Source organism: Labrus bergylta, chromosome 2 (assembly GCF_963930695.1).
Source record: "Labrus bergylta chromosome 2, fLabBer1.1, whole genome shotgun sequence".
NCBI classification, from domain to species: Eukaryota; Metazoa; Chordata; class Actinopteri; order Labriformes; family Labridae; genus Labrus; species Labrus bergylta.
In genome coordinates, this window is record NC_089196.1 from 892,374 (window position 1) to 914,797 (window position 22,424).

The 22,424-nt window shown below is 39.6% G+C and overlaps 3 protein-coding genes across 7 annotated transcripts; 1 reads left to right on the top strand and 2 right to left on the bottom strand.

Moving 5' to 3' along the window:
• Positions 1–560: 560 nt before the first annotated feature.
• abcb9 (ATP-binding cassette, sub-family B (MDR/TAP), member 9) lies at positions 561–9,269 on the bottom strand. 3 transcript variants are annotated; one of them, XM_065962626.1, is made up of 12 exons: positions 9,102–9,269; positions 7,520–8,154; positions 6,688–6,802; positions 6,165–6,295; positions 5,865–6,070; positions 5,592–5,789; positions 5,370–5,498; positions 5,098–5,286; positions 3,803–3,976; positions 2,147–2,306; positions 1,483–1,619; positions 561–1,357 (listed from the first exon to the last, which is right to left on the bottom strand). In XM_065962626.1, the coding sequence occupies exons 1-12, from the start codon at positions 9,233–9,235 to the stop codon at positions 1,046–1,048; spliced, it is 2,520 nt and encodes an 839-aa protein (XP_065818698.1). In that variant the 5' UTR covers positions 9,236–9,269; the 3' UTR covers positions 561–1,045. The 3 variants fall into 3 exon arrangements, with proteins under 3 accessions (XP_065818698.1, XP_065818700.1, XP_065818699.1); XM_065962628.1 differs by lacking the exon at positions 9,102–9,269 and adding an exon at positions 8,755–8,849; XM_065962627.1 differs by lacking the exon at positions 9,102–9,269 and adding an exon at positions 8,652–8,804.
• Positions 9,270–9,470: 201 nt separating this feature from the next.
• ogfod2 (2-oxoglutarate and iron-dependent oxygenase domain containing 2) lies at positions 9,471–20,285 on the top strand. Of its 2 annotated transcripts, none has more exons than XM_029277821.2 (7): positions 9,471–9,589; positions 16,092–16,148; positions 16,644–16,754; positions 16,846–16,945; positions 17,867–17,991; positions 18,675–18,932; positions 19,450–20,285. In XM_029277821.2, the coding sequence occupies exons 1-7, from the start codon at positions 9,497–9,499 to the stop codon at positions 19,681–19,683; spliced, it is 978 nt and encodes a 325-aa protein (XP_029133654.2). In that variant the 5' UTR covers positions 9,471–9,496; the 3' UTR covers positions 19,684–20,285. The 2 variants fall into 2 exon arrangements, with proteins under 2 accessions (XP_029133654.2, XP_020492046.2); XM_020636390.3 differs by lacking the exon at positions 9,471–9,589 and adding an exon at positions 15,674–16,000.
• Positions 9,710–15,363, bottom strand: zgc:113436 (uncharacterized protein LOC503528 homolog). 2 transcript variants are annotated; one of them, XM_065962630.1, is made up of 8 exons: positions 15,023–15,363; positions 14,270–14,463; positions 14,077–14,188; positions 13,850–13,988; positions 12,672–12,726; positions 12,335–12,583; positions 12,160–12,261; positions 9,710–10,516 (listed from the first exon to the last, which is right to left on the bottom strand). In XM_065962630.1, exons 1-8 carry the CDS (start codon positions 15,180–15,182, stop codon positions 10,265–10,267), a joined length of 1,263 nt encoding a protein of 420 aa, XP_065818702.1. In that variant the 5' UTR covers positions 15,183–15,363; the 3' UTR covers positions 9,710–10,264. The 2 variants fall into 2 exon arrangements, with proteins under 2 accessions (XP_065818702.1, XP_065818701.1); XM_065962629.1 differs by having other exon boundaries at positions 12,335–12,592; positions 15,023–15,360.
• Positions 20,286–22,424: the final 2,139 nt, after the last annotated feature.

The window sequence follows — 22,424 nt, forward strand, 5'->3', positions numbered from 1 at the left end:
CGTTCCCAGGCTAGACGGGATATATAATCCCTCCAGTGAACTCTGGGTCCACCCCGGGGTCTCCTCCCAGTTGGGTGGGCCTGGAAAACCTCTAAAGGGAGGGGTCCAGGAGGATCCTGATCAGATGTTGAACCACCTCACCTGGATCCTTTCGATGCAAAGGAGCAACGGCTCTACTCCGAGCTGCCCCTGAATGTCTAAGCTCCTCCCCCTCTCTCTAAAGCTGAGAAACCCTCCAGAGGTAACTCGCTTCAGCCGCTTGTATCCTTGATCTTATTCTTTCAGTCTCTACTCAAAGCTCATGACCTCAGGTGAGGGGTTGGAATGGAGATCGAGCGGTAAATCCAGAGCTTTGCTTTCAGGCTCAGGATCCAATCAACCTCTCCGTAACAGATCATGCTTTTGTACTGCTGATTTCTCTAAAATTAAACATCTCTGAGGAGAGTTGGTTGAATGGACAAAACTCCTCCAAACCAAGCACACACGCAGAGTTCACACATATCTGTCACGTGCAGGAAACGGGCTACTGCCAAATCATATTCTAAAAACACAACAGAGAAGAAAGCTCATCATATTTAAAGCTTCAAAACACAAAATGTGTCACAATCCATGCTTACAAGTAAATCAGATCATCACATTAGAAGTAAAAGAAAAATGCAGCATTTAGCTTGAAGCTAAGGGCTAATATGGATTATCATTATTTAGTGTTTGTCATTTCTAGTGATTTTAAAACTGACATGAGTTATCTCTATTTGTGCTGCTTTGATTTGTCTTCACCCCACACAACATTAGCTTTCTAAAGTGCACTGAGTTTCACATATAAAGGCACATATGTTCCCTCCCCTTCACTTTACTACCAGTTTCAAGTTATATGGTTGAAAAGCAAACTACACAAAGCATCGTCAAACTTAATTCATTCAATATAAAGCAGAAACTTTCCTATGGAAACAATAAAGTAAAAGAGTAATTCATTCTTTTTGGAGCACGATGAGGTATTTAAACACATGTGTGTGTCTGTCTGTGTGTGATAACCGGTCTTTCATTGTCAGTAGCGTAAAGTGCACTCTGACTCACTGCTGCTGCTTTGTCTTCTCTTCTGCCCTCCACCGTCTGACTTCCAGCTTTGTTTCTTTGGAGCATTGGCGACCTCCAAACCTGTCTCCATGCCCAACACCTGCCTCTGCACCAGCTTATAATACAGTTCCCCATTCTCCATCAGCTGACTGTGACAACCCTGCTCAGCCACACGGCCCTTGTCGATCACAATGATGTTGTCTGCCTTCTCCACCGTGCTGAGCCGATGAGCAATCACCAGCACCGTGCACTCTTTCATGACTGCATTCAGAGCCTGCTGAACCTGCAGGAGAGAAGAACACAATGAGTCAACCCAACACACATTTCAAAGTCCTATACTGTAGAGTTCATGGTAGGACCATGTGACTGTACATCAGTTGGCTTTAGTAAATGTAGCTTTTCACTTACAGAGTGCTCACTTTCTGCATCCAGAGCACTGGTCGCCTCGTCAAGTATGAGGACGCGAGGATTACGGATGAGAGCTCTTGCAATGGCCACCCTTTGCTTCTGCCCCCCAGACAAGTGGGTTCCTTTCTCACCAACAACTGTGGAAGGACAAATCATTAAGCATCATGATGCATCATGATCAGTAATGTATGGCTGTTGATGTCACAGCAATGGTACCAAAGTGTAGGATAGCGCTCTTTATCTCAATGAATTTTCTGTAGTGACTTAATAAGAAGTTGGATCTAATGGGCCTTTAAAACATTTTGAGGGTACATTTGAAGTGTTTTTGAATACTTGACGATAGAGAGAAGGGAAGCAATGCAAACAAAGATCCCTATACAGTAGGTGAACGTTCATTTTACTCAAAAGCCGTACAGGCTGTAGGGGAAAGAAATACTTTATTATGTAATATATAAGCCTATATATTTTTTTAAATATAATCAACGAGTGAATAATGCATTAGTATGGATAAAGATTATGAATCACATCTAACCCAACCTTTACCGGCTGAAGAGTATATCTGCTCTGATGTGTTCTTCTCTTTGTGGAAACAGACATCACTATTAGAAAACACAGCATGGGGGTAGAATCCTCTTCTTATTTCAATAAAGAAAAGTGTATTTACGTGTCTCATAGCCCTTAGGGAAGGAGGTGATGAACTCATGAGCATTAGCTTTGATAGCAGCCTCCACTACAGCCTCCAAGGGGATGTCAGTCAGGCCATAGGTGATGTTCTCCTTCACTGTCCGGGCAAACAGCACAGGCTCCTGGCTCACGAGAGCTACCTGCAGAAAGAACAAGAAGGTCAACTCAAACAGTAGAGAAGAGTCCTGTGCATTTTAAATATCCAACGTAGGAAATGACTGAGAAACATACTTAAACATGTGTCTTTTAAATATTTATAGAAAATCACACAAATGAGGGATATGTAGCCGATATTAGCAGACAAGTTTCACAACCTCTCTTTCTGCCGGACTCAGGAAGGTGGATTAACATCTGACTTACTTTGTTTTACCAAGAAACAAAGGAACTTATCAATGATTTAAGTCTCCCTCTCAGACAGGCTCTGGAGGACAGGATATTATAAACTTTTACAACGCCTGGAGTAAACAACCAAGCGGAAACAGAACACTCTGCTATCTACGAATTGAACTGTGACCGAAACCAGTCTCTGCAAAGTCGTAAAATTGACCATCTGTGGAAATGCTGCTGAAGAACTGAATTAAACCACAGCGTTAAATTCTGCATCAAATGAACATTTATGTCTTTCTTCATCTAGATATTTGTAATTGTCACATTGAATGTATTATAATCATCTTTTTAAACTCAAAATCTGATCTTCAGAATAGGAATAAGAGTTATATTATGTTTAATAGGAATTTGATGGGGAGCGTGTGTTTGTCTAAACATATGACGTGAACCTACATCAATGTGGATCTGATAGAAATAATATTGAAATGAATGTGTGGTGACGTATATATGTTTAGATTCTTATTCTTAAATCTTATTGAGTAAACTCGGTTTAGTTTAAACAATTGTCCTCCGGTCAGAATGGGAGTCACCCTTCTCCTGCAGGGCCCCACCCATCTCTCCTGCAGCTGATAAGAGTTCACACTCAGCTCAGATCTCCAGTTTAGTTTTAAGGTTTTAGAGCTTTTTGCTTCTTGCTCGCTTCTCTTCGGACTTTAGTTCGAATCACTTCTGCGGGACCAGTCGGCGGAGTTCAATTGAACACATCTCACAGTAAGAGTGTTTGTTGCAAGGGGGTGTTGGAAGATTAAGTCTTGAGTCGTGTCTATTCAGAGCCCTCCTTTAAATCCAAATAGAATCCCGAAATTAATTTATCAACTTTTTCCTTTATGACCATTTTCTGATTAAGTCATTCAAACAATACCGCATCTTATCTCATTACTAAATATATAATGTTACCATACATTATAATTACATTATCCTGATCATAATAATCATATTCTTTATCTGTTTCATCTATACCTTATTGTTTATTCCTTTTTATATTAAATTTTACACATAAAATTCAGAACTTTGTCTGTGTGTTTTCTGGTTTAACATTTGTAGAATTTACTTCTTTCAAGACCCTAACTGACTGATTAATGAATTAACTTATACAGTTAAAGTTAATTTCTTCCTATAATGGGAAGTGGTGCCCTGAATTAAATAAAGATATAATGTCTTAATAAATTAAAATAAGAAGTAGAATTACGCTACAGATAGGACCAGTCTTGACCATCAACCGTTGATCAAAGTGCCTGATAGGACTGACCTTGGAGTGGAGATAGTCATGCTGTAAAATGTGAACAGGCTCTCCATCCAGCAGCACTTGGCCTTCCTGAGGAGGGTAGAAGTTTTCCAGGAGACTTACACAGGAACTTTTTCCACTGCCAGAAGGTCCCACAAGGGCTGTGACCTCGCCTGGCCGCAGAGTAAATGACACTTCCTGTAACACACATCAACCCAGGAAATTATTGAATTTACATACAAATGTACTGCTATGAAAAGTTACATTAAATTCAGCATTTATTAAATATGATATCAGTAGTGAATGAATGGGAGGGGCATTGCAAATATAAATAAACAAGATGTATACATGTGACCTGAACTCTGCCTCCGGGACTCTAACTGATCAGTTCCACTTAATTAAGAATTTTAACCCTCTTGCATCATTATGGACATTTTTGTCCATTTGGTCAAATGTTTCCTCTTCATCTGGCCATCATTTTGTCTGTGTTAGTGCATATGGCACCCACCATTTTGGAATGCTTTTACTACCCTCTTAAGTCACTAAGAACAAACATGTCCACTTCCAAAAAACTGATATAAAAATGGAACAGATTGATATTTTTTTCTACTTTTTTCTGCATAAATCTCTTAAACAACTCCAGCCCTGCTCAAAACTATCAAATACTGAAGAATTATCTGGAATTTAACCCTTTAAATGCCAGTTTGATTACTTGATGTCATTGTTGTTATTTAAGAAAAAAAACACAAAAATGAGTTATTTTCCATAAAACAAATATTTGGTGGCTGGGGGATTTTTTTTAAAATCTCTTGGATATGTCAAATATTATCCAAAATATTGACTTTGATGCATTGTTAATTTTTGTGGAGCATCAGATTTAAAATGTAGTTCCCTGTTTGGACATTGGAGGGCAAAAATGTCCAGTTTACAAATACTGCTATAAAAATAGAACAGATTGATATTTTTTTCTACTTTTTTTGCATAAATCTTTTAAACAACTCCAGCCCTGCTCAAAATATCAAATATTGAGTAATTATCAGGACTTTAACCCTTTAAATGCCAGTTTGATTACATGATTTTGGCATTTAAAGGGTTAAATTCCTGATAATTATTCAATATTTGATCATTTTGAGCAGGGCTGGAGTTGTTTAAGAGATTCATGCAAAAAAAAAGTAGAAAGAAATATCAATCTGTTCTATTTTTATATCAGTTTTTTGGCATGGACATTTTTGTCCTTAGTGACTTCAGAGGGTCGTAAATTAAGCTGATGCCTGAGGGTTAAAACAGTCATCAACACAGTTACATCCTTCTTAACAAACCTTGAGAATTTCAGTTTCCGGGCGTGTTGGGTAGGCAAATGTGATGTTTTTAAACTCCACCAGACCCGTGTATGTGTCTGGAGCCTCTGTGCCATCAGCTGGGTGTTTAGGTGTTCTATCCAGGTATTCAAAAACCTTCTCAGCTGCTCCCACTCCTTGCATCAGTCCCGTGTAAACAGATGCAATATTCTGTCAGACAGAACCAGGAGATATTTGTTAAGGAGGGTTACGATCTTGTGTTTTCATAGTTAATAATAAAACTAGTGAAATACCTCAAGACATTCTCCCAAGTCCAGCATATATATGAAGAATGATATCAAGGCACCACTACTCATCTGACCCGTTACTACAAGGTGACCGCCATAATAGAGAATAGCAACCTCTAAAGCCAGCTCTGAGATCTGAAACACACAGGTAATGACTTCAAAACATTTCTTTGAAAAGATCCAAATTCTATCTTTCCATATATACTGGAAGGAGCTGCTGGTACCTACACAGCTGGACCACATGTAGCAGGAGTAGGCCAGGGCTTGTTTCTTGTTGAGCTGGAACATTACTAATAGCTTGCTGTAGTAGTTGTTGGCCTCCTCGCTCTCGTTGGCAAAGCTTCTCACCGTCCTCATGGAGGAAATGGTTTCTTCTGCCACCTTGTTGGCTTCTGCGAGGGTTGTCTGCACCTCTTTGGTCAATTTCTAAAATACCAAGAAGAAGTTATTACACATCTGTCTGCTAGTTGAATGATCAACAGGGGCACAGCAGTAGTTTACCTTGTAGTATTTTCCATACAGTTTGGAGATGAGAGCGATGAAGGGGAATCCCATGACGGTCACCAGTGTGAGCTTCCAGGACATCCCAAACATGAAGATGAAGAAGCCGGCGCCCTTGATGGTGCTCCGCAGAAAGATGTTGACATTTACTGAGATGAGGTCACTCACCTGGGTGGTGTCAGCCGACAGACGAGAAATGATGTCACCTACAGGAAGGTCATGATATTAGAAAAACTTGTTATGTAAATGAAGGAAGTTATTTCACAGCTGAAGGATGGATGATAAGTGTTTGTATGTCACCTGTATGGTTTTCATCAAAGAAGGCGATTTCCTGCCTCATCAAAGTGGTGAAGAGATGGTTCCTCAGTCGAAGGTTTAATCTTGCAAAGGTCAGGGTGAAGACTCCTCCACGTACTCCCATTGCAAGTGAGCTGAGGAGAGGGTCAGGCTGTTATTTAAGTCCTGCACATAATCCTTCTGAGCATCAATTTAAACAAATCTACATTTAAATCAATACATTGTTCTATAAATAGACCCAGATCATATATAACACACACACACACACACACACACACACACACACACACACACACACACACACACACACACACACACACACACACACACACACACACACACACACACACACACACACACACACACACACACACACACACACACACACACACACACACACACACACACACACACACACACACACACACACACACACACACACACACACACACACACACACACACACACACACACACACACACACACACACACACACACACACACACACACACACTCTCTCTCTCACCTGGCCAGAGCCAGTATAGACACTGTGATCACAGGTTTAGCAAAGTGCTCCATGCTCTTGTCCACCACGATGCTGTCGATTGCTTTCCCGTAGTAGTACGGTATAAAGGCTTCACCTGCACAGTGAAGACAGACAACATTACTATAAGTTTGACTTCTGATTTTATTTAATAAGCTTTCCTAAACATGAGGAATTCACTAAGATGAGATAAACCTTTATTGATCCTCAGAGGGGAAATTCGAGGATAAGAAGAAGTGAATTAAACTACAGCTGTCATATGTCAACAAAACACAAATATTAAATTATTATGAATAACAAACATAAAAGTATCTTGGAGATTCTCCTGGTAACAACTGGCTGCTTTTCTTAGTTTTACGTGAGAATTTCGGTGTTTTGAGTATTTTTAAATGAAAATAAAAACATTCTGAAAGGACCATAAAGAGGCACTCCACTTTCTGACATCTTGTCAATCAAATTATTAATTGAGCCAATCATTGGCAGGTTAATGAACTAAACATATAAAGTCCACACAAAAGGCAGTTGCTATTTTATTATAAATCTGTACCGGTATATTTTATTTAGACATGTCTATTGCTGCTACTGTGTACAGTATATTATTTGTATATAACTTGTGTTTTTTGTATCTGTGTGCTGTTCTATCCTTTGGTGCTACCTGATGCTGGAATCTGAATTTCCTGAGGGAACCTTCCCACGGGATTAATAAAGTTCCTATCTATCTATCTATCTATCTATCTATCTATGACACATACTGTAAGTGTTGCCCTCTTTTAAAGCAGGAAAGATGAGTATGTGCTACATGGAGGACACTCACACACAGCAGAGATGAGGAGAAAGAGGACAGCTACAGACAGCAGACCACCGTCCTTCCTGCAGTATGCCAGCAGACGTCCTAATGTTGCCTCAGTGCTGATCTTCTCCTTCTCCTTCTCCTCCTCCTCACCATCTGCCTCCACAAGCTTCTCTGTGTCCTCAGAGCCTCCTTCACCTCCCTTGTTGCACATGTTGTGATGGCTTGCTGAGTTTGACTCCGCCCCCAGCAGCCTCCACAGCAGCATGACGCCCAGACAGGAGGCACACGTCCAACAAACGAGGCTCAGGAACCAGGGCTGATGCTCCAGAGGACCCAGCTCGTTCAGCATCAGCAGCTTGGCCAACGTATAAGTGATGACGACGAGACAGATGAAGAGAACCAGGGTGGTGAGTTTGGCTACCCTCAATGGGCCGTCTCTTCTATTCAACGAGACCCCCAAAGAGGCTCCTAACAGAATGGAGGATCTCATCAGTGCAGTCCCCCAAAGGTCCAGTGTTGACCGAAGGATGTTAAAGTTCTGTGCATCTTCTTTGAAGACACTCAGGTGTGAGCCATGTGTGTACAGGACAGTGGTGACACACACATCCAGCAGAGTATACAACACTGTGCAACTCACAGCTACTTTCAGGCCCATGCTGACAAACAAAAGATCAATTGAGTTATAATTTGTACCGAACGGACCCTTTATAACACATTTCATTAAAGTGGTGAGCAGCTAGATTATATAGGAAATATGAATATAGGAAATATATGGGAATATAGGAAATATAGGAAATATATGGAATATAGGAAATCTGGTGAAAAACTTGAATCAGGCTTACATTTAGTACACTTTACATGCAGAAAATCCATTCAAAAATTGTCATGGCAGCCAGTTAAGATAATCAAGTTTTTTTTCTCAGTTTGTACTGTGGTCTATATGCTACAGTCTGTCTACATGGATTATAGCTGCAGACATAAATGATGAGTAGTTCTGCCACACGAGTAGGCTATTGTTTAAAAGACTTTAAATGATCGACCAGCAACAAGGCGACAACAGGCTGATTCTACAATGCGTCTAGCTAGCTGTGTTTGTTCAGCTGAAATAAAATACATGGTAGAAGAAATCTGGTCATCGGTGAGCCACTCTAACCTTGTCCCGAAGCTACGCGGGGTTAGAGATCTTCAGAACAACGAGTGGTCTTTCACCGCCAAACAACTCAACCCTAAGCAGGTTAAGTCTTATGACTCGGTACCTCTTGTCCTTTACAGCTGTGTCTCATTGAGGGGGGGGGGGGGGGAAGCACCCTTCGAAAGACCCAGCAGCCTTTCAAATCTGGCCGGACCGGTTGACATAAGATTCCGCGTTTGCGTCACTAACTGCGCCCGCCTCTTACCCTTTCCTTACCGCCCCCTGTCGCCTAGCAACCTTAACAGCTGCACCGGAACCTGACCGGAACAACCTAACATAATGTCAAGTATTTGCAGTTTATGGTCACGTTTCCTATCACTCTGTTGTTAAGTTCAAAGTGTTAAAGACACTTTTGTTTTATTTAACATTAGAACTGGTCGCTAGTTTACTGAGTTAAGACAAAGTACTTACATTTGAAATCGTTTAACTCGGCGGGGACAGGGACACTCCCAGCGTACCTCGCTGACTTGTGCTGCATTCAAATGCTGCCCGGTGCTCCGAATTTCCGGGTAGGGACGTCGTTTTTCCGACTTCAGTGTGTTCATTTGATTTCAGTGCGTAAAGTCTGAATGTTGTAACAATAGCAAAAAAAAACGTTGATGCTACGAAGAAAAAGATCAGTGAAATTTACATTTTTAAAGTTAAATTTGAGCAACAAGTTGATGTGCAATACGTGAATTAATACGAAGTATGTTAACATTAACATAACATATTTTGCCCCCCCCCCCTCATTTAATGACGGTTCTGACGTGAAGTCGGGCACCTAATTCTTTTCTGAGTTGTTGTTCCGACTTGAGCAGGTGTTCATGTGCATTTCACAACTAGGAAACTCTTTTTTCCGATGTGTCCGACACCACTTGACTGCATCAAAATATACGTTGTATGGCTCCTCCCACCAGGTGAGTTTAGAAAACGTGGTCAGGATTTCTCCGTTAAAAAGAGATAACAATGCTATGCTAACTATGTACCTTTTTTTCCACAATCTGATAATTTAACACAGGTTAATAAAGTCAAAACGATTATCACTGTTATAAAATAGTTTACAATAAACTCACAATTGTACATTTTAGTTTGTTTCTCTATGAAATTCAAAACAATGATTAAAGAAGATGATTGGGTGAAAAGGTTTCTGTAGGATTAAGAAGAGGGAAATGCATTTGTTGGTCTAGAAATTGGGAATGTAATGGAGCAAGCAAACTGACACATTAACTTACAAATCCACCTCACTTTGTCTGATGAAGGTCTAGCACTGAGACATTGCGAATGGTGGTATTTTAACACCTTGTCAAGCTTGAATCTTTTTTTTTAAGTTAATGAACACATTTAAATAATTTGCATCAGTTATCTTAAGAAGTGGTGTTAACCACCAGGGTCACTGCAGGAACAGGAGGAAAACACAGCAGTTCATGTGGGTCACTGTCAACTGCCTTTTCTTCTGACAGATGGTTGAACTGATGCTTGTAATATTTATTCCAACAATAACTTCAATAAAAAGCAGGTTCCCATCTCCAGCCTTTGCCATCAGGCAGATCATGCTCCTCTGTGGGTTCTTCAGTCGTTCCACATCGTCCTGCTCAGTGGGCTTCAGACTCTCTTAAGTGAAACACTAACTCATTCTTCATGTGTTCGGAGCTCTGCTCAGTGGCCAGCACTGTCTCAACAGGAAAAGACAAATACAAACTATCTTTTGATTTTTTGGGAGAGGGTGAATCTCCTGCACAAAAGAGAGGATCTTGGATTTTAAAGTTCATGGAAGGGGTGCGTGTCCTGCGTTTGGTGTTCCTCTTCTTGTCTTGTTTGTAAGATGCATTCATATTGGCTATAACCTGGAAGAAGAGCAAATATATATTCAGACACATCAGAAGGAATGATGAAAAAATAAAAGACATAAAATACTAAATATCTGTTTGAACACCTTTAAAAACACATTATAGTGTTCAAAATGTGATCTGTGAAGATCTGTGAAGAGTTCTGTACCCTGATGGGGAATCATAAAATACTCACAAATGAACGTTTAGTGGAACTAGTTTCACTTGAATGAGTTATCGGTTCCAGATCAGCTGATTTGAGTTTGTTAAATCAACTCTGAGTAGACTCACTGTGTTCAGTGCGCACGCTCCACAACCTTATTTTAAATCATATTTGATTTGGTGTGTAATCTAGCACTCTGTGTCTGATGCTTGGTGTGTAATCTAGCACTCTGTGTCTGATGAACACATTTAAATAATTGTGTGTGTAATCTGTACTCTGTGTCTGATGCTTGATGTGTAATCTAGCACTCTGTGTTTGATGCTTGATGTGTAATCTAGCACTCTGTGTTTGATGCTTGGTGTGTAATCTAGCACTCTGTGTCTGATGCTTGATGTGTAATCTAGCACTCTGTGTCTGATGCTTGGTGTGTAATCTAGCACTCTGTGTCTGATGCTTGGTGTGTAATCTAGCACTCTGTGTCTGATGCTTGATGTGTAATCTAGCACTCTGTGTCTGATGCTTGATGTGTAATCTAGCACTCTGTGTTTGATGCTTGGTGTGTAATCCAGTACTCTGCCCACGCAGTGTGATGGATGTGTCAGAGATAAAATAACGTGGTTGAACGTGGTTCAAAGGCTATTGTCATAACAGGTTATATAAACTTGATATCATAAATAACAGCTCTGTTGATCGAGCTCCAAGCTGCTGTTTAATATGTCATACAAGGAAAGAAATATTGGCCAACATAAAAGTAGCTCTAAGAAAGTAGTTGGACATCAATATTTCAGTTTCTCAATTTTATCAAATCAGTCATATTTGTGTTTAATTACCCAACTGTTGAGTGAATGATTGAAATGCAGATTGAAATACACTGATAGAATAGATCAGGTACACAGATGATTCAGATAGTCAGCTCATAGTCTGTGCCACGTCGTGGATCTAGCTTTTGTTCCGCCCCTTTTGGGAGACTAAAGGCAGGGCGGTAGACTTCTCATTCAAAAGGGAGGAGTGAATTCAAGCACAGATTATGACAGATTCTCTCACCACATCGTCATTTAAGACAACTCTGGACCAACTTTTTCACAAGACACTTTGTTAAATAAAGATATTATAGATCATTATTTTAACTCCACTGGTCCACCATTGCAATTTATTTTGTGTATACTTATATTTCCTTTTTTTTTTAATATTATGCAAAAAGAATGACCTACACAATAAGTTGAACAAAAAGAACTACAGAAAACTCAGAGCAGTAAAGTCCAAAGTCTTGTGACCTACAAAGCCTTATGGTCCAAAAGAAGGATGGATTGGTGCTCTGTTCAGGACATTGACCTCTCCATGGAGACATGTATTTTTTGTGTGCCTATGTGATAGTAACAGAAAACTCCAAACCACAAGTTTAGCTAGCTTTAGACCTTAACAGAACAATTTGAGAGTATCCCACAAACAAGAAGAAGCTTGACTAGCAGCATCTGTTCCCAGTCTCAATATGAATTACCAGTTGCTTCACAGAATTCTTCGGCTCCTGCGTTGAGATCTTGTCCTTCGGGGAGGACTTTTCCTTCTGTTGGTCCTCATAATTCAGCAGGCTTGATCTGGTCTAGAGGAAAGAAATGACATAAGTAGGTGATTTCATGTCTTGTGGATTGAAAAGGATTATGATCAAGTCCTACCTCATGAGTTAAATTAACGGTCCTGTTGAACATGAGGGAGTAAGGGCTGAACTTGGTCGTAGGATTAGAAGACATCCTAAACACAAACTGCACATGGTCGAGGAAATCGTCCCATTGGGTCTGTTTCTCTGAAACCATCTGCACAATGGCTTCCTTTAACAAAGGACTGGTGCAGTCGTGGAGGGGGTTCAGCTGAGGTTGTTCCAGAGGTGAAACCTTCTGCACAATGCTCCACTTTTCAAACAGCAGCTTTGTGACCTGAAAAGGCCCCAACATTAAGTATTGATCAAAAATGATCCAAGAGAAGGCTTTAATCATGTTGATCTGTTCATCTCACCTCATCACAGAAATGTGCATTCTGCATGCAGACTATCGTCTTAGGGGCTCCAAACCTGATCCAACAGAGAGCAGAAACACTTCAATCTCAAGGTACTAACAATGATAACACCAAAGTCAAATCTAATGACAATACAAGCATGGTGATGATAGACTTCAAGAGTGATTTAACCCTCATGCATCATTATGGACATTTTTGTCCATTTGGTCAAATGTTTCCTCTTCATCTGGTCATCATTTTGTCTGTGTTAGTGCATATGGAACACATTTTTGTAAGAAAGTCTCTCGCTTGACAAATTTTGGAATGCACTTTTTTTTTTTTTTTTTAATAGATCAATAGAACTCTGAGAAACATGTTTACTACCCACAACAATGTCCACTTATTATCAGGAATTTAACCCTTTAAATGCCAGAATCATGTAATCAAACTAGCATTTAAAGGGTTAAATTCCTAAAAATGATTGAATGTTTGGTAGTTTTGAGCAGGGCTGGAGTTGTTTAAGAGATTTATGCAGAATTAAAAAAAAAAATATATCAATCTGTTCTATTTTTATATCAGTTTTTGTAAATTGGACATTTTCGCCCTCCAATGTCCAAGCAGGGAACTACATTTTAAATCTGATGCTACACAAAAACTAACAATGCATCAAAGTCAATATTTTGGATAATCTTTGACATATCCAAGAGTGATTTAAAAAAAATCCCCCAGCCACCAAATATTTGTTTTATGGAAAATAACTCATTTTTGTGTTTTTTTTCTTAAATAACAACAATCAAGTAATCAAACTGGCATTTAAAGGGTTAAATTCCTCAAACTGATTGAATATTTAATAGTTTTGAGCAGGGCTGAAGTTGTTTAAGAGATTTATGCAGAAATAAGTAGAAAAAACATCAATCTGTTCTATTTTTATCAGTTTTTTTGTAAGTGGACATTTTTGTCCTTAGTGACTTAAGAGGCTCGTAAATTAAACTGATGCCTGAGGGTTAAAGAAAGAGATTGATTTTGATGAGCACATTCTGTCAAAAGCACAAATCATTCTGCTTTAGACACAAAAACAGCCTCATGCAGCAGCAGAGCACTAAATACTACACTGGGAAACAACTTCTAAATACACTAGTTATGCTGCTGGTTTAGTTCAACATGAATAATACTATATTAAACATGCAAAATCCTTTCACCTGTATATGCATGTAGAAATACACCTCGCAACAGAGAGCACATCCATCTTTTGTACTGGAAAAGCTTCTGGCCATTTAGTAAAGTAATCGATGACGACTATAGCACTGGCGTTTCCTCGTTGGGTTACTGGAAAAGGCCCTTGTAACAAAAAGAAGAAGCGGGTCTTAAAGTGTGAAAATTATACTGCAGAAAATATGTTATGTGATGATTTGAATAGAGGCCAAACCTATGAAATCAATCCCAAGAATCTCCCACGGTGCATCCACTTTGATAGGCCGGACAGTCCTTGCCAGGATCTTATTTCTCTCTGTGTGTTGACATGTTTCACACAATTTTATCTGAAACAGAAACGTTTCAACTTAATGTTTTTGTTACATCCCAGTAATGTCCAAACTCTGAATAAATAAAGATGTCAATACCCAGTCCACTACATCCCTGATGATGCCCAGCCAGTAGTATTTGCTCTGGATCCTATGGACGGTCTTCTTCTGGCCCAGGTGATGTCCCATTTCATCAAAGTGGCAGTCGAGAAAGATCTGCCTCTTCCTCTCAGCCTCTATCACGACCTCCCTCTTGATTTCATTCTTTGATCCCACATAGTACAGCTTGCTCTCTTAAAAACAAAGGGGACATGTTGTGTAACAGTATTTTGATTATTAGACATTTAAGACTGACAACACAGAGAACATCACACTTAATTCAATGAAACAGTTTTTTTTATTCATGCTCACTTATCTGAAACTTAATCAGGATGCTAAGAAAAAAGAAAACACTTGAGTTCATTACTTCAACAGGCAAGACGCTGTTGACTACGATACAATGGTTTGAAATAAGGATAGGAGAATATTATTTAATATTAATATATTAATATTAATATTTATCCCCAGAGGGTAAATATCGGGCGTTGCAGCAGCACAAAGACAAGTAGAAAAGATCATACAAAATCAAAAATGTAAACACAATAGATAATATAAATATAGATACAAATAGGAGGGATAACATGTACTATATAAATAGTGATGTTATCAGATCAATCAGACACTGTGCAGTGATAAAGTGACAAGTGATGGTTAAATGACCTGGTTTATAGCAGCATGTTCCGTAAACAGCAGTATTGTATCAGTGTAATGAAGAGTGCAGTTAAATAATGATAATATGAAATAAACACTCACCATCAGTGATAAACTTCCGAGCGTATCGCTTGAGATTCTTCTTCCGTAAAGGATTCATCGTCTGAGGAAAGGAGCCTTTAGTCACAAAAGTGTAAATGTCAAAGAGTTTATTGGAGCTGGAATCAACCACCTCCTCCTCAGCTACCTGCAGCGACTCCATGCTCACCAACCCCCCGACACGCTACAAGCTAAGCTAACAGCGACCTAACACTTACGTAAACATACTTATGCTCGCTGATATTCCGCACATTGAACGGAAAACCCCCCAAAACTAAATAATAACAAAGGCACAAAGAGTTAACTTGAGTTTTCTTTAAGAAGGTTCTTCTTCTTCTTCGTCGCCTTTTTCTTCTTCTTTGGTGTTTACTGGTGGAACGCTAACGAGTTTTAAGGAGCACTACCGCCACTAACTGGACAGGAGTATGGAGCAAGAAAGACATAATAATAACAATAATAATAATAGAGAAGCGCTCCATATGATTTTAACCAAATTACTATCTTTTAAAAGCCATCCATCTCACTGTATATTCTGTCTAAACCTGAGAGAAGTAGTCCCAGTTCTGTTTCTGTGTCGTCACCATGTAAGTCCTTTTGCCCATGAACACCTCTGGGTTAACCACTCCACATCCCGTACACAAATGTTTTAGCGCACTTAACTATTGTCATGTTGATTTGGCTGCTTTTTTTAAATCTTCGTAAAATGATTAGATGGTTATAACCAGTGTTGAACTTGAAATGCTGACTTTTATTTTGACGTTTACGAACCGGATGTGAAACACCATGCATTTGTGCCAACCTTCTGGTGTAATGTTTAGCGAACAATATAACTTCAACCGGTTTGAAATGACGGACGAAGAACACAGAGATGTTCAGTTTTGGACGTGTGATTGTTTCACTGAAGATAATATTTTTCTAAAGGACTACAAGCTCCATGTTAACTTTGTATCCGAGGTGCAGTTCAGATTGGACTATGAAGCTGTGAGTTTATATATTACTAAAACTATAAACAAAGGAAGTGTCTTCAATGAAATAAACGACGTGTATTTGTTTGTTTACATCTGCTATGCAGATACTCAGGAGGCTGGGCTGCGTTAAGGAGCAACAGTTTAAGGACGTGCTCAACGAGGTAACAAAGTTATTCTATATATCTCTCTCTATATCTATCTATCTGTCTAACTATCTCTGTCTCTATCTCTCTCTGTCTCTCTATCTGTCTCTATCTCTCTCTATCTGTCTAACTCACCCACTCTCCCTTTCTCCCTCTCTCTCTCTTTCTATCTAACTCACTCTATATATATATATCTATCTGTCTAACTCTATCTGTCTCTATCTCTCTCTATCTGTCTAACTCACCCACTCTCTCTCTCTTTCTATCTGTCTAACTCACTCACTCACTCACTCACTCACTCACTCACTCACTCACTCACTCTCTCTCTCTCTCCCTCACTCTCACTCACTCTCTCTCTCTCTCCCTCACTCTCACTCACTCACTCTCTCTCTCCCTCACTCTCACTCTCACTCACTCTCCCTCTCTCTCTCTCCCTCACTCTCACTCACTCTGTCTGTCTAACTCACTCACTCTCTATCTTTCCCTCTCTGAGTTCTTCACGTCTCTTTTTAGATTTCACAGGAAGTGGACAGGCGAAGACATCTGAGCGAGACGTCTGTGAGGAGAGCTGCTGCTATAAAAGATGAGTACCAGCCTCTCCATCCTCATGTCTACCACCTGCAGGTATGCACTTCACCAGTCACTGCACATTTGAACTTTGAACTCATGTCATTCAAACTCTGCTCTGACATAACTGCCCACATCCTCTCCTCAGGAGTCCTACCTTGCACCAAAGTTCAAACAGATTGTTGAGTACTGTCGCAGCGTGGACACGAGTATAGAAGGTCTCCTAGACCTGGTAGTGGAGGAGGCAGGTGAGCTGGAAAGTGCTCTCCTTTTAGAATCAGAATCAGAATCTGGGTTTATTGCCAAGTACATTGACACATAAAAGGAATTTGACTTGGTGTATTGGTGCTAAACAATTAACAAGGAAATAAAGCAGAACTAGCAGCAACTTAAATAATACAGAATAAGAAGATATTACAATATATAAAATATAAAAAATATATAAAATCTACAAAAGGTGCAATGTAGGAGATGTGGACTATGAGAAAAAATCTTAGTGAGAAAAAAATCTTATTGACTCAGTGACTAAGGTTCACATGAGAAGTGAAAACTCACTTTCAATAGAAAGAGTTGACTAACTTTGGTCCAGTCACAGCAGATACAAAAAAACACCTTCAAATCCTCATTAAAAAAATCTATTAAAGGTTTAGTTTGCTGTGCTGTATACAATAACTAAACTCTTTATTTTGAGCTCGTTTCATGAGACTACATACAGGTCTCTATATGTGGTTCACTTACTTTCAGCACTGCATCCATGTGATGTTTCTCTCATGCTGCTTCCATTGTTGAGGACTCTTCAGATCATTTCCTCGGTTGTCTCTGGGTCATGAAACTCCAATAATTAGTGTGAAATGTCCCTGACAGCATTCCAAACCTCCACCCTGACCTACAAGAGTTAGTACTTTCCTTTCACCACAGACATTGGAAGTATATGTTGATATCTGGGCAGCAAATAAGAGAGAGGGTGCTTGTTCATGAAAGTTTCATTTTGGATAAAAGGTTATTTTTAAGACTTCTGATATGAAGCAGTTATTGTGACCTCAGACATGTACTTGTCATAGATTTGTGTTGTGCTTTATTTATATGTATGTATTTATTATGTGTGTTTGATTAATTTAATGATGTAGGACATGCCTCATTAAGCATTTTATCTCCTCTTTCTGTTGAAGCAACAAGAGTGTATCGTTTCCCCGTGTTTGAAAAAGGCTTCTGTGAGGAGCTGCTGGAGGAGCTGGAGCACTTTGAGCAGTCTTCTTCCCCTAAAGGACGACCTAACACCATGAATCAATACGGGGTAATGTATCTGTTCTCACCATCAGTCATGAACTATGTGGATCTGAATATAGAAGGTGTTTATAAGAGGACTGTCACAGACACTGTAAGAATTAAAGAGCAATTCAGGGCTCACAATGTCAGGCATTGAATACATGAAGAGGAAATAAACCTTTCTTTGCAAGCAATAAGCCTTTGAGCTCGACCTTGAAGTAGGACAAACATTAGCAAGATTCATGTTAAAGCCACTTTAAAGGCAGAATATGTCCCACTGTCTGTGATGTTTTCAGAGTTTTCAGAGTCCTATCTTCAGTTTGTTTACATCGACAGGACAGCCAGCTGACTCCTCCTCTCGTGTATAAAAGTTGTTTAATTGAGGGACTAGAGAAAAGAAGAATAACATACTGTACTCACTGCTTAACTGTGTTTCTAGATCACACTCATTTCAGGTAAATTTACATGCAGTGTGAAGATACCAGCATAATAAAGATCGCTAGCATTAGCATGCTAACACAACAATGCAGCGCAAGTTGTTTTGGATTCATGCTGGTGTTCAAGGGCAACATCTGCTGGATCAAAAAAATCACATATAAAGCCTTTAAGAGCCCTTAAATTGTGACTGCACATGATGTCAGAAAAGGAAACAGGAGGGTTTCAAACAGTAAATTCATTCACAATGTCCTTCTCTTTTTCATTTCTCATCAGATCCTCCTTAATGAGATGGGCTTTGATAAAGACTTCATCACACCCTTCCGTGAGCACTACATGAGTCCACTGACCTCCCTGCTGTACCCAGACTGTGGGGGGCGCTGTCTGGACAGCCACAAGGCCTTTGCTGTGAAGTATGACCTGAATGAAGACCTGGACCTGAGCTATCACTATGACAACGCGGAGGTCACGCTCAATGTTTCCCTTGGAAAGGACTTCACTGAGGGAAACCTTTATTTTGGGGATATGAGACAGGTGAGCATAGGGGGAGAATATTATTATGAGTCAGCATACAGTTAACATGATTGACAACGCGCGCACACACACACACACACACTGAATACTTTTTGTATTATTGAGAAACAATGTAACATTAAGCATGTTGAATTATAATCTCTCAAACCTACTTTTTTTACTCTTTAACTTTCAGGAAGGTCTATTGTTGTAGAAATAAACCTTTTATGTTACTTGAAAAGCAAATACACTTGACGATATGAATTGTTTTAAGACATGATCATTTCAATTTTAGAAACAAATATTTCATGTACCACCTGACTGATGCTGAGATCACTTGTGATGATCCACGTGTGTCCTTGGATGGTTAAACAAGTTATCAGGGTGACTCCATTTCCATGATGAGAAGAACAATCTTTACGATAAACACTTGCTGAGAGAATCATCCACAGTAGTAATTTGGACCAAATGATTCATGTTAAATCAATGTTAATTCCATCTCATAAATGCTACATCATGGTTTGAACGCCTCCTGCAGGTGCCTTTGGGTGAGACGGAGTGTTCAGAGGTGAAACACGTGGTGACCGAGGGCCTCCTCCATCGGGGCCAACACATGCACGGAGCCCTCCCCATCTCCTCTGGTCAGCGCTGGAACCTGATCATCTGGATGAGAGCCTCGCAGGAACGCAACAAACTGTGCCCGATGTGCAACAGGAGGCCGACTTTAGTGGAAGGGGACGGCTTTGCTGACGGGTTCACCAAACAAAAGTAAAAACCTTAATGTGTCTGCTCGCTGTCAGTGCTTTTGTTTTGCCATTCTCTGTTGGATTTAAAGCCAGCCAGCCTGGGGTCCTCAGATAGTGTCTGACAGCCGGGCATGTTACATTACAAATATATTTGAAAATCAATGACTGAAGCAGTTAGAATAATCAGTGCTAGAACTGTAGAAAGATGTCATTGAATTGTATTTAACCAAAATCTATTTTGTATTTACTTTTTTTAACTGATGAGGTTACAACAAAAAAAAAGAATGAACCTTGAATACTAACTTTAGTGTCAGTTAACAAGAGTCCTCTTTTGAAATCGTCCATTCTCTTCAGACTTTGTGATGGGTTTTTAAGTCAATCAACCTTTTCTATTTTCCATAGCAGATTGTACTAGTCCAAACTGAGTGGATTGGGGGGTCCTCCTTACACTGCTTTCTTATAATATGGTACTTTCATATTTATGACACAATTGTCTAAAAACAAAGTCCCTGTCTATTGGTTTAGTATGTTTGTACTGTAGTTTTGTGTCACAGATATGCAATAAACCTTTCATTAACAAATACAACATTAAAAATCAGGACACTTTTTATTCTGAGTACCACTCTCATACCTGTGCTGTTTTCCTCATACAGTTTGTGTGGTTATTATAAAAGGTAACATGTAGACGATTTGACCCATAGTAGAAAAAAAAAAGATATTTGGATGAATGGAAACTCATGAATGTTTCGTTTGTATCACAGAGACTAACTATAACTGTCCCTAATGGCATCTAGCACCACTGTTAGGAATCTAGGAGTTCAATATGTTGTTTACACATAAAAACACATTTCAAGAACAGCCTATTTTCAGCTTCAAATTATATCTAAAATCAGGCATATCCTGTCGCAAACAATGTACGACCTGTTTTGCATTTGTTTCCTCCAGGTTGAATTATTGTAATTCTCTTTTGTCAGGGTGCTCTGGTAAGTCTCTAAAGACTCTTCAACTGGTCCAGAACGCTGCAGCTCGTGTACTGACTAGAACGAGGAAAAGGGACCACATTACTCCTGTGTTGGCTTCTCTGCACTGGCTCCCTATACAATCTAGAATAGAATTTAAGATCCTTCTTCTCACTTACAAAGCTGTGGTGCCTATTCCAAAGATCACTAGTCCGAGGCAACTAAATCATTTTAGACTGGTTGCACTTACCTCATTAATTATGAAGACCTTTGAAGAAATGGTAAAGAACCTTGTTCTCTCAACAGTGGAGGGTAACCTTGATCCACTTCAGTTTGCCTACCAGGCAGGGAGAGGTGTGGAGGATGCAACACTTCTTATCTTGAATAGTTTGTAGAAACATTTAGAAAAGCCACAAGCTCACGCTCGGCTCTTGTTTGCTGATTTTTTATCAGCTTTTAATAGAAAGAATCATCTGTGATTTTAAACTGCCTCGTCAGCTTGTTCTGTGGATTATGGACTTTCTGACCGACAGAACTCAGAGGGTGTCTGTAAATGACCATTTATCAGACTCCTTAACCATTTCCACTTGCTCACCACAGGGGTGTGTCCTTTCCCCCCTCCTCTTCATCATGTATACTGATGCTTACAGGAGCTCTCAGGAGGGCAGATCATGTGTCATCAGAAAATGTGACCAGGTTCACATTTTCTGATGACACAGCCTTGTTGTCTCTCCTCCAGGGTCCAGAGTCCATTAAGACCACGGGAGAGCTCTCCCTGATTTTATTTTATAGTGTGATGACAACTTTTTGCAATTGAATGTTTCAAAAACAATGAATTCGTCTTCGACTTTGACAGAGTGCATGATACATAGTAAAAATGTGGAGATTGTAAAGTCATACAAATACTTGGGCACATATTTGGATGACCAACTGAAAATTTGATGCTAACACTGAGGCTGTTGTCAAGAGGGGCAACAGAGAATTCACCTTTTAAGGAAACTGAACTCTTTCTCAGTCAGTCCTGTAATACCAGTCTTTTATTGAGAGTCTCCTTTGTTTTTCTCTGTTATCTGTTGGTTTCACAGCCTCTCAGTTAACGACAGAAATAGTCTTATAGGAATTGTTCAAATCCGTTCTAAGAGAGGAGTGAAACAGAGAGATTTTAACTCTTTTTGTAACCAGCAGATCCTCAGGAAGGTTGAGAGTATTTTAGCTTCTTCTGGTCACGCACTCTTTAGTGAATTTAGTCTGCTGCCATCACGTTGCTGTTATGTTTTACCTGCCTGTAAAACTAACCGCTACTCAAAATCGTTCATCCCCTCTGCGATCAGATTACTGAATGCTCCTCAATGATCTTATCTTTTGGCGCCACATATCTTTTATTTATTCTTTTATTTGACTGATCACTCTAGTGTGTTTTCATTTCGTCGGGCTGACTTTTAATCAGTCTGTCTAATATCAGTGTCTCCTTTAGGTCTTATCTATGTTTTAACTCCTTGTGTAATCTATTGCTTGTACATGAACTTGTCTTTGTTCGTGTTTCTTTCTCATGTGTACAAGCTGCTCCACACCAATTGCCCCTAGACGGATTAATAAAGTTGTTTGAATTTAATTGAATTGAAGCTCTAAATGGCCAGGCACCAGCTTATTTTAGAGACAAGATGTATTCGATGCATGGATTAAAGGCCTGCTTGTGGTACCTACAGTCTCTAAATGTACTATGGGAGGTAGAGCCTTCAGTTATCAGGCCTGCTCGTGGTACCTACGGTCTCTAAATGTACTATGGGAGGTAGAGCCTTCAGTTATCA

Bases quoted from the DNA above. Each gene is read 5' to 3' on its own strand.
- abcb9 (XM_065962626.1), bottom strand. From the start codon at position 9,235: ATGAACACACTGAAGTCGGAAAAACGACGTCCCTACCCGGAAATTCGG. The intron at 5,287-5,369 runs GTATTTCACTAG...TCTGTCTGACAG, and splicing joins ACTTGGGAGAATGTCTTGAG to AATATTGCATCTGTTTACAC. The intron at 3,977-5,097 runs GTTTGTTAAGAA...TGTGTGTTACAG, and splicing joins CGGAAACTGAAATTCTCAAG to GAAGTGTCATTTACTCTGCG.
- zgc:113436 (XM_065962629.1), bottom strand. From the start codon at position 15,182: ATGGAGTCGCTGCAGGTAGCTGAGGAGGAGGTGGTTGATTCCAGCTCC. The intron at 13,989-14,076 runs GTTTGGCCTCTA...TTTTGTTACAAG, and splicing joins TCTTGGGATTGATTTCATAG to GGCCTTTTCCAGTAACCCAA. The intron at 12,262-12,334 runs GTAGGACTTGAT...TCTTTCCTCTAG, and splicing joins CCGTTAATTTAACTCATGAG to ACCAGATCAAGCCTGCTGAA.
- ogfod2 (XM_020636390.3), top strand. From the start codon at position 15,803: ATGCATTTGTGCCAACCTTCTGGTGTAATGTTTAGCGAACAATATAAC. The intron at 17,992-18,674 runs GTAATGTATCTG...ATTTCTCATCAG, and splicing joins ACACCATGAATCAATACGGG to ATCCTCCTTAATGAGATGGG. The intron at 18,933-19,449 runs GTGAGCATAGGG...CGCCTCCTGCAG, and splicing joins ATTTTGGGGATATGAGACAG to GTGCCTTTGGGTGAGACGGA.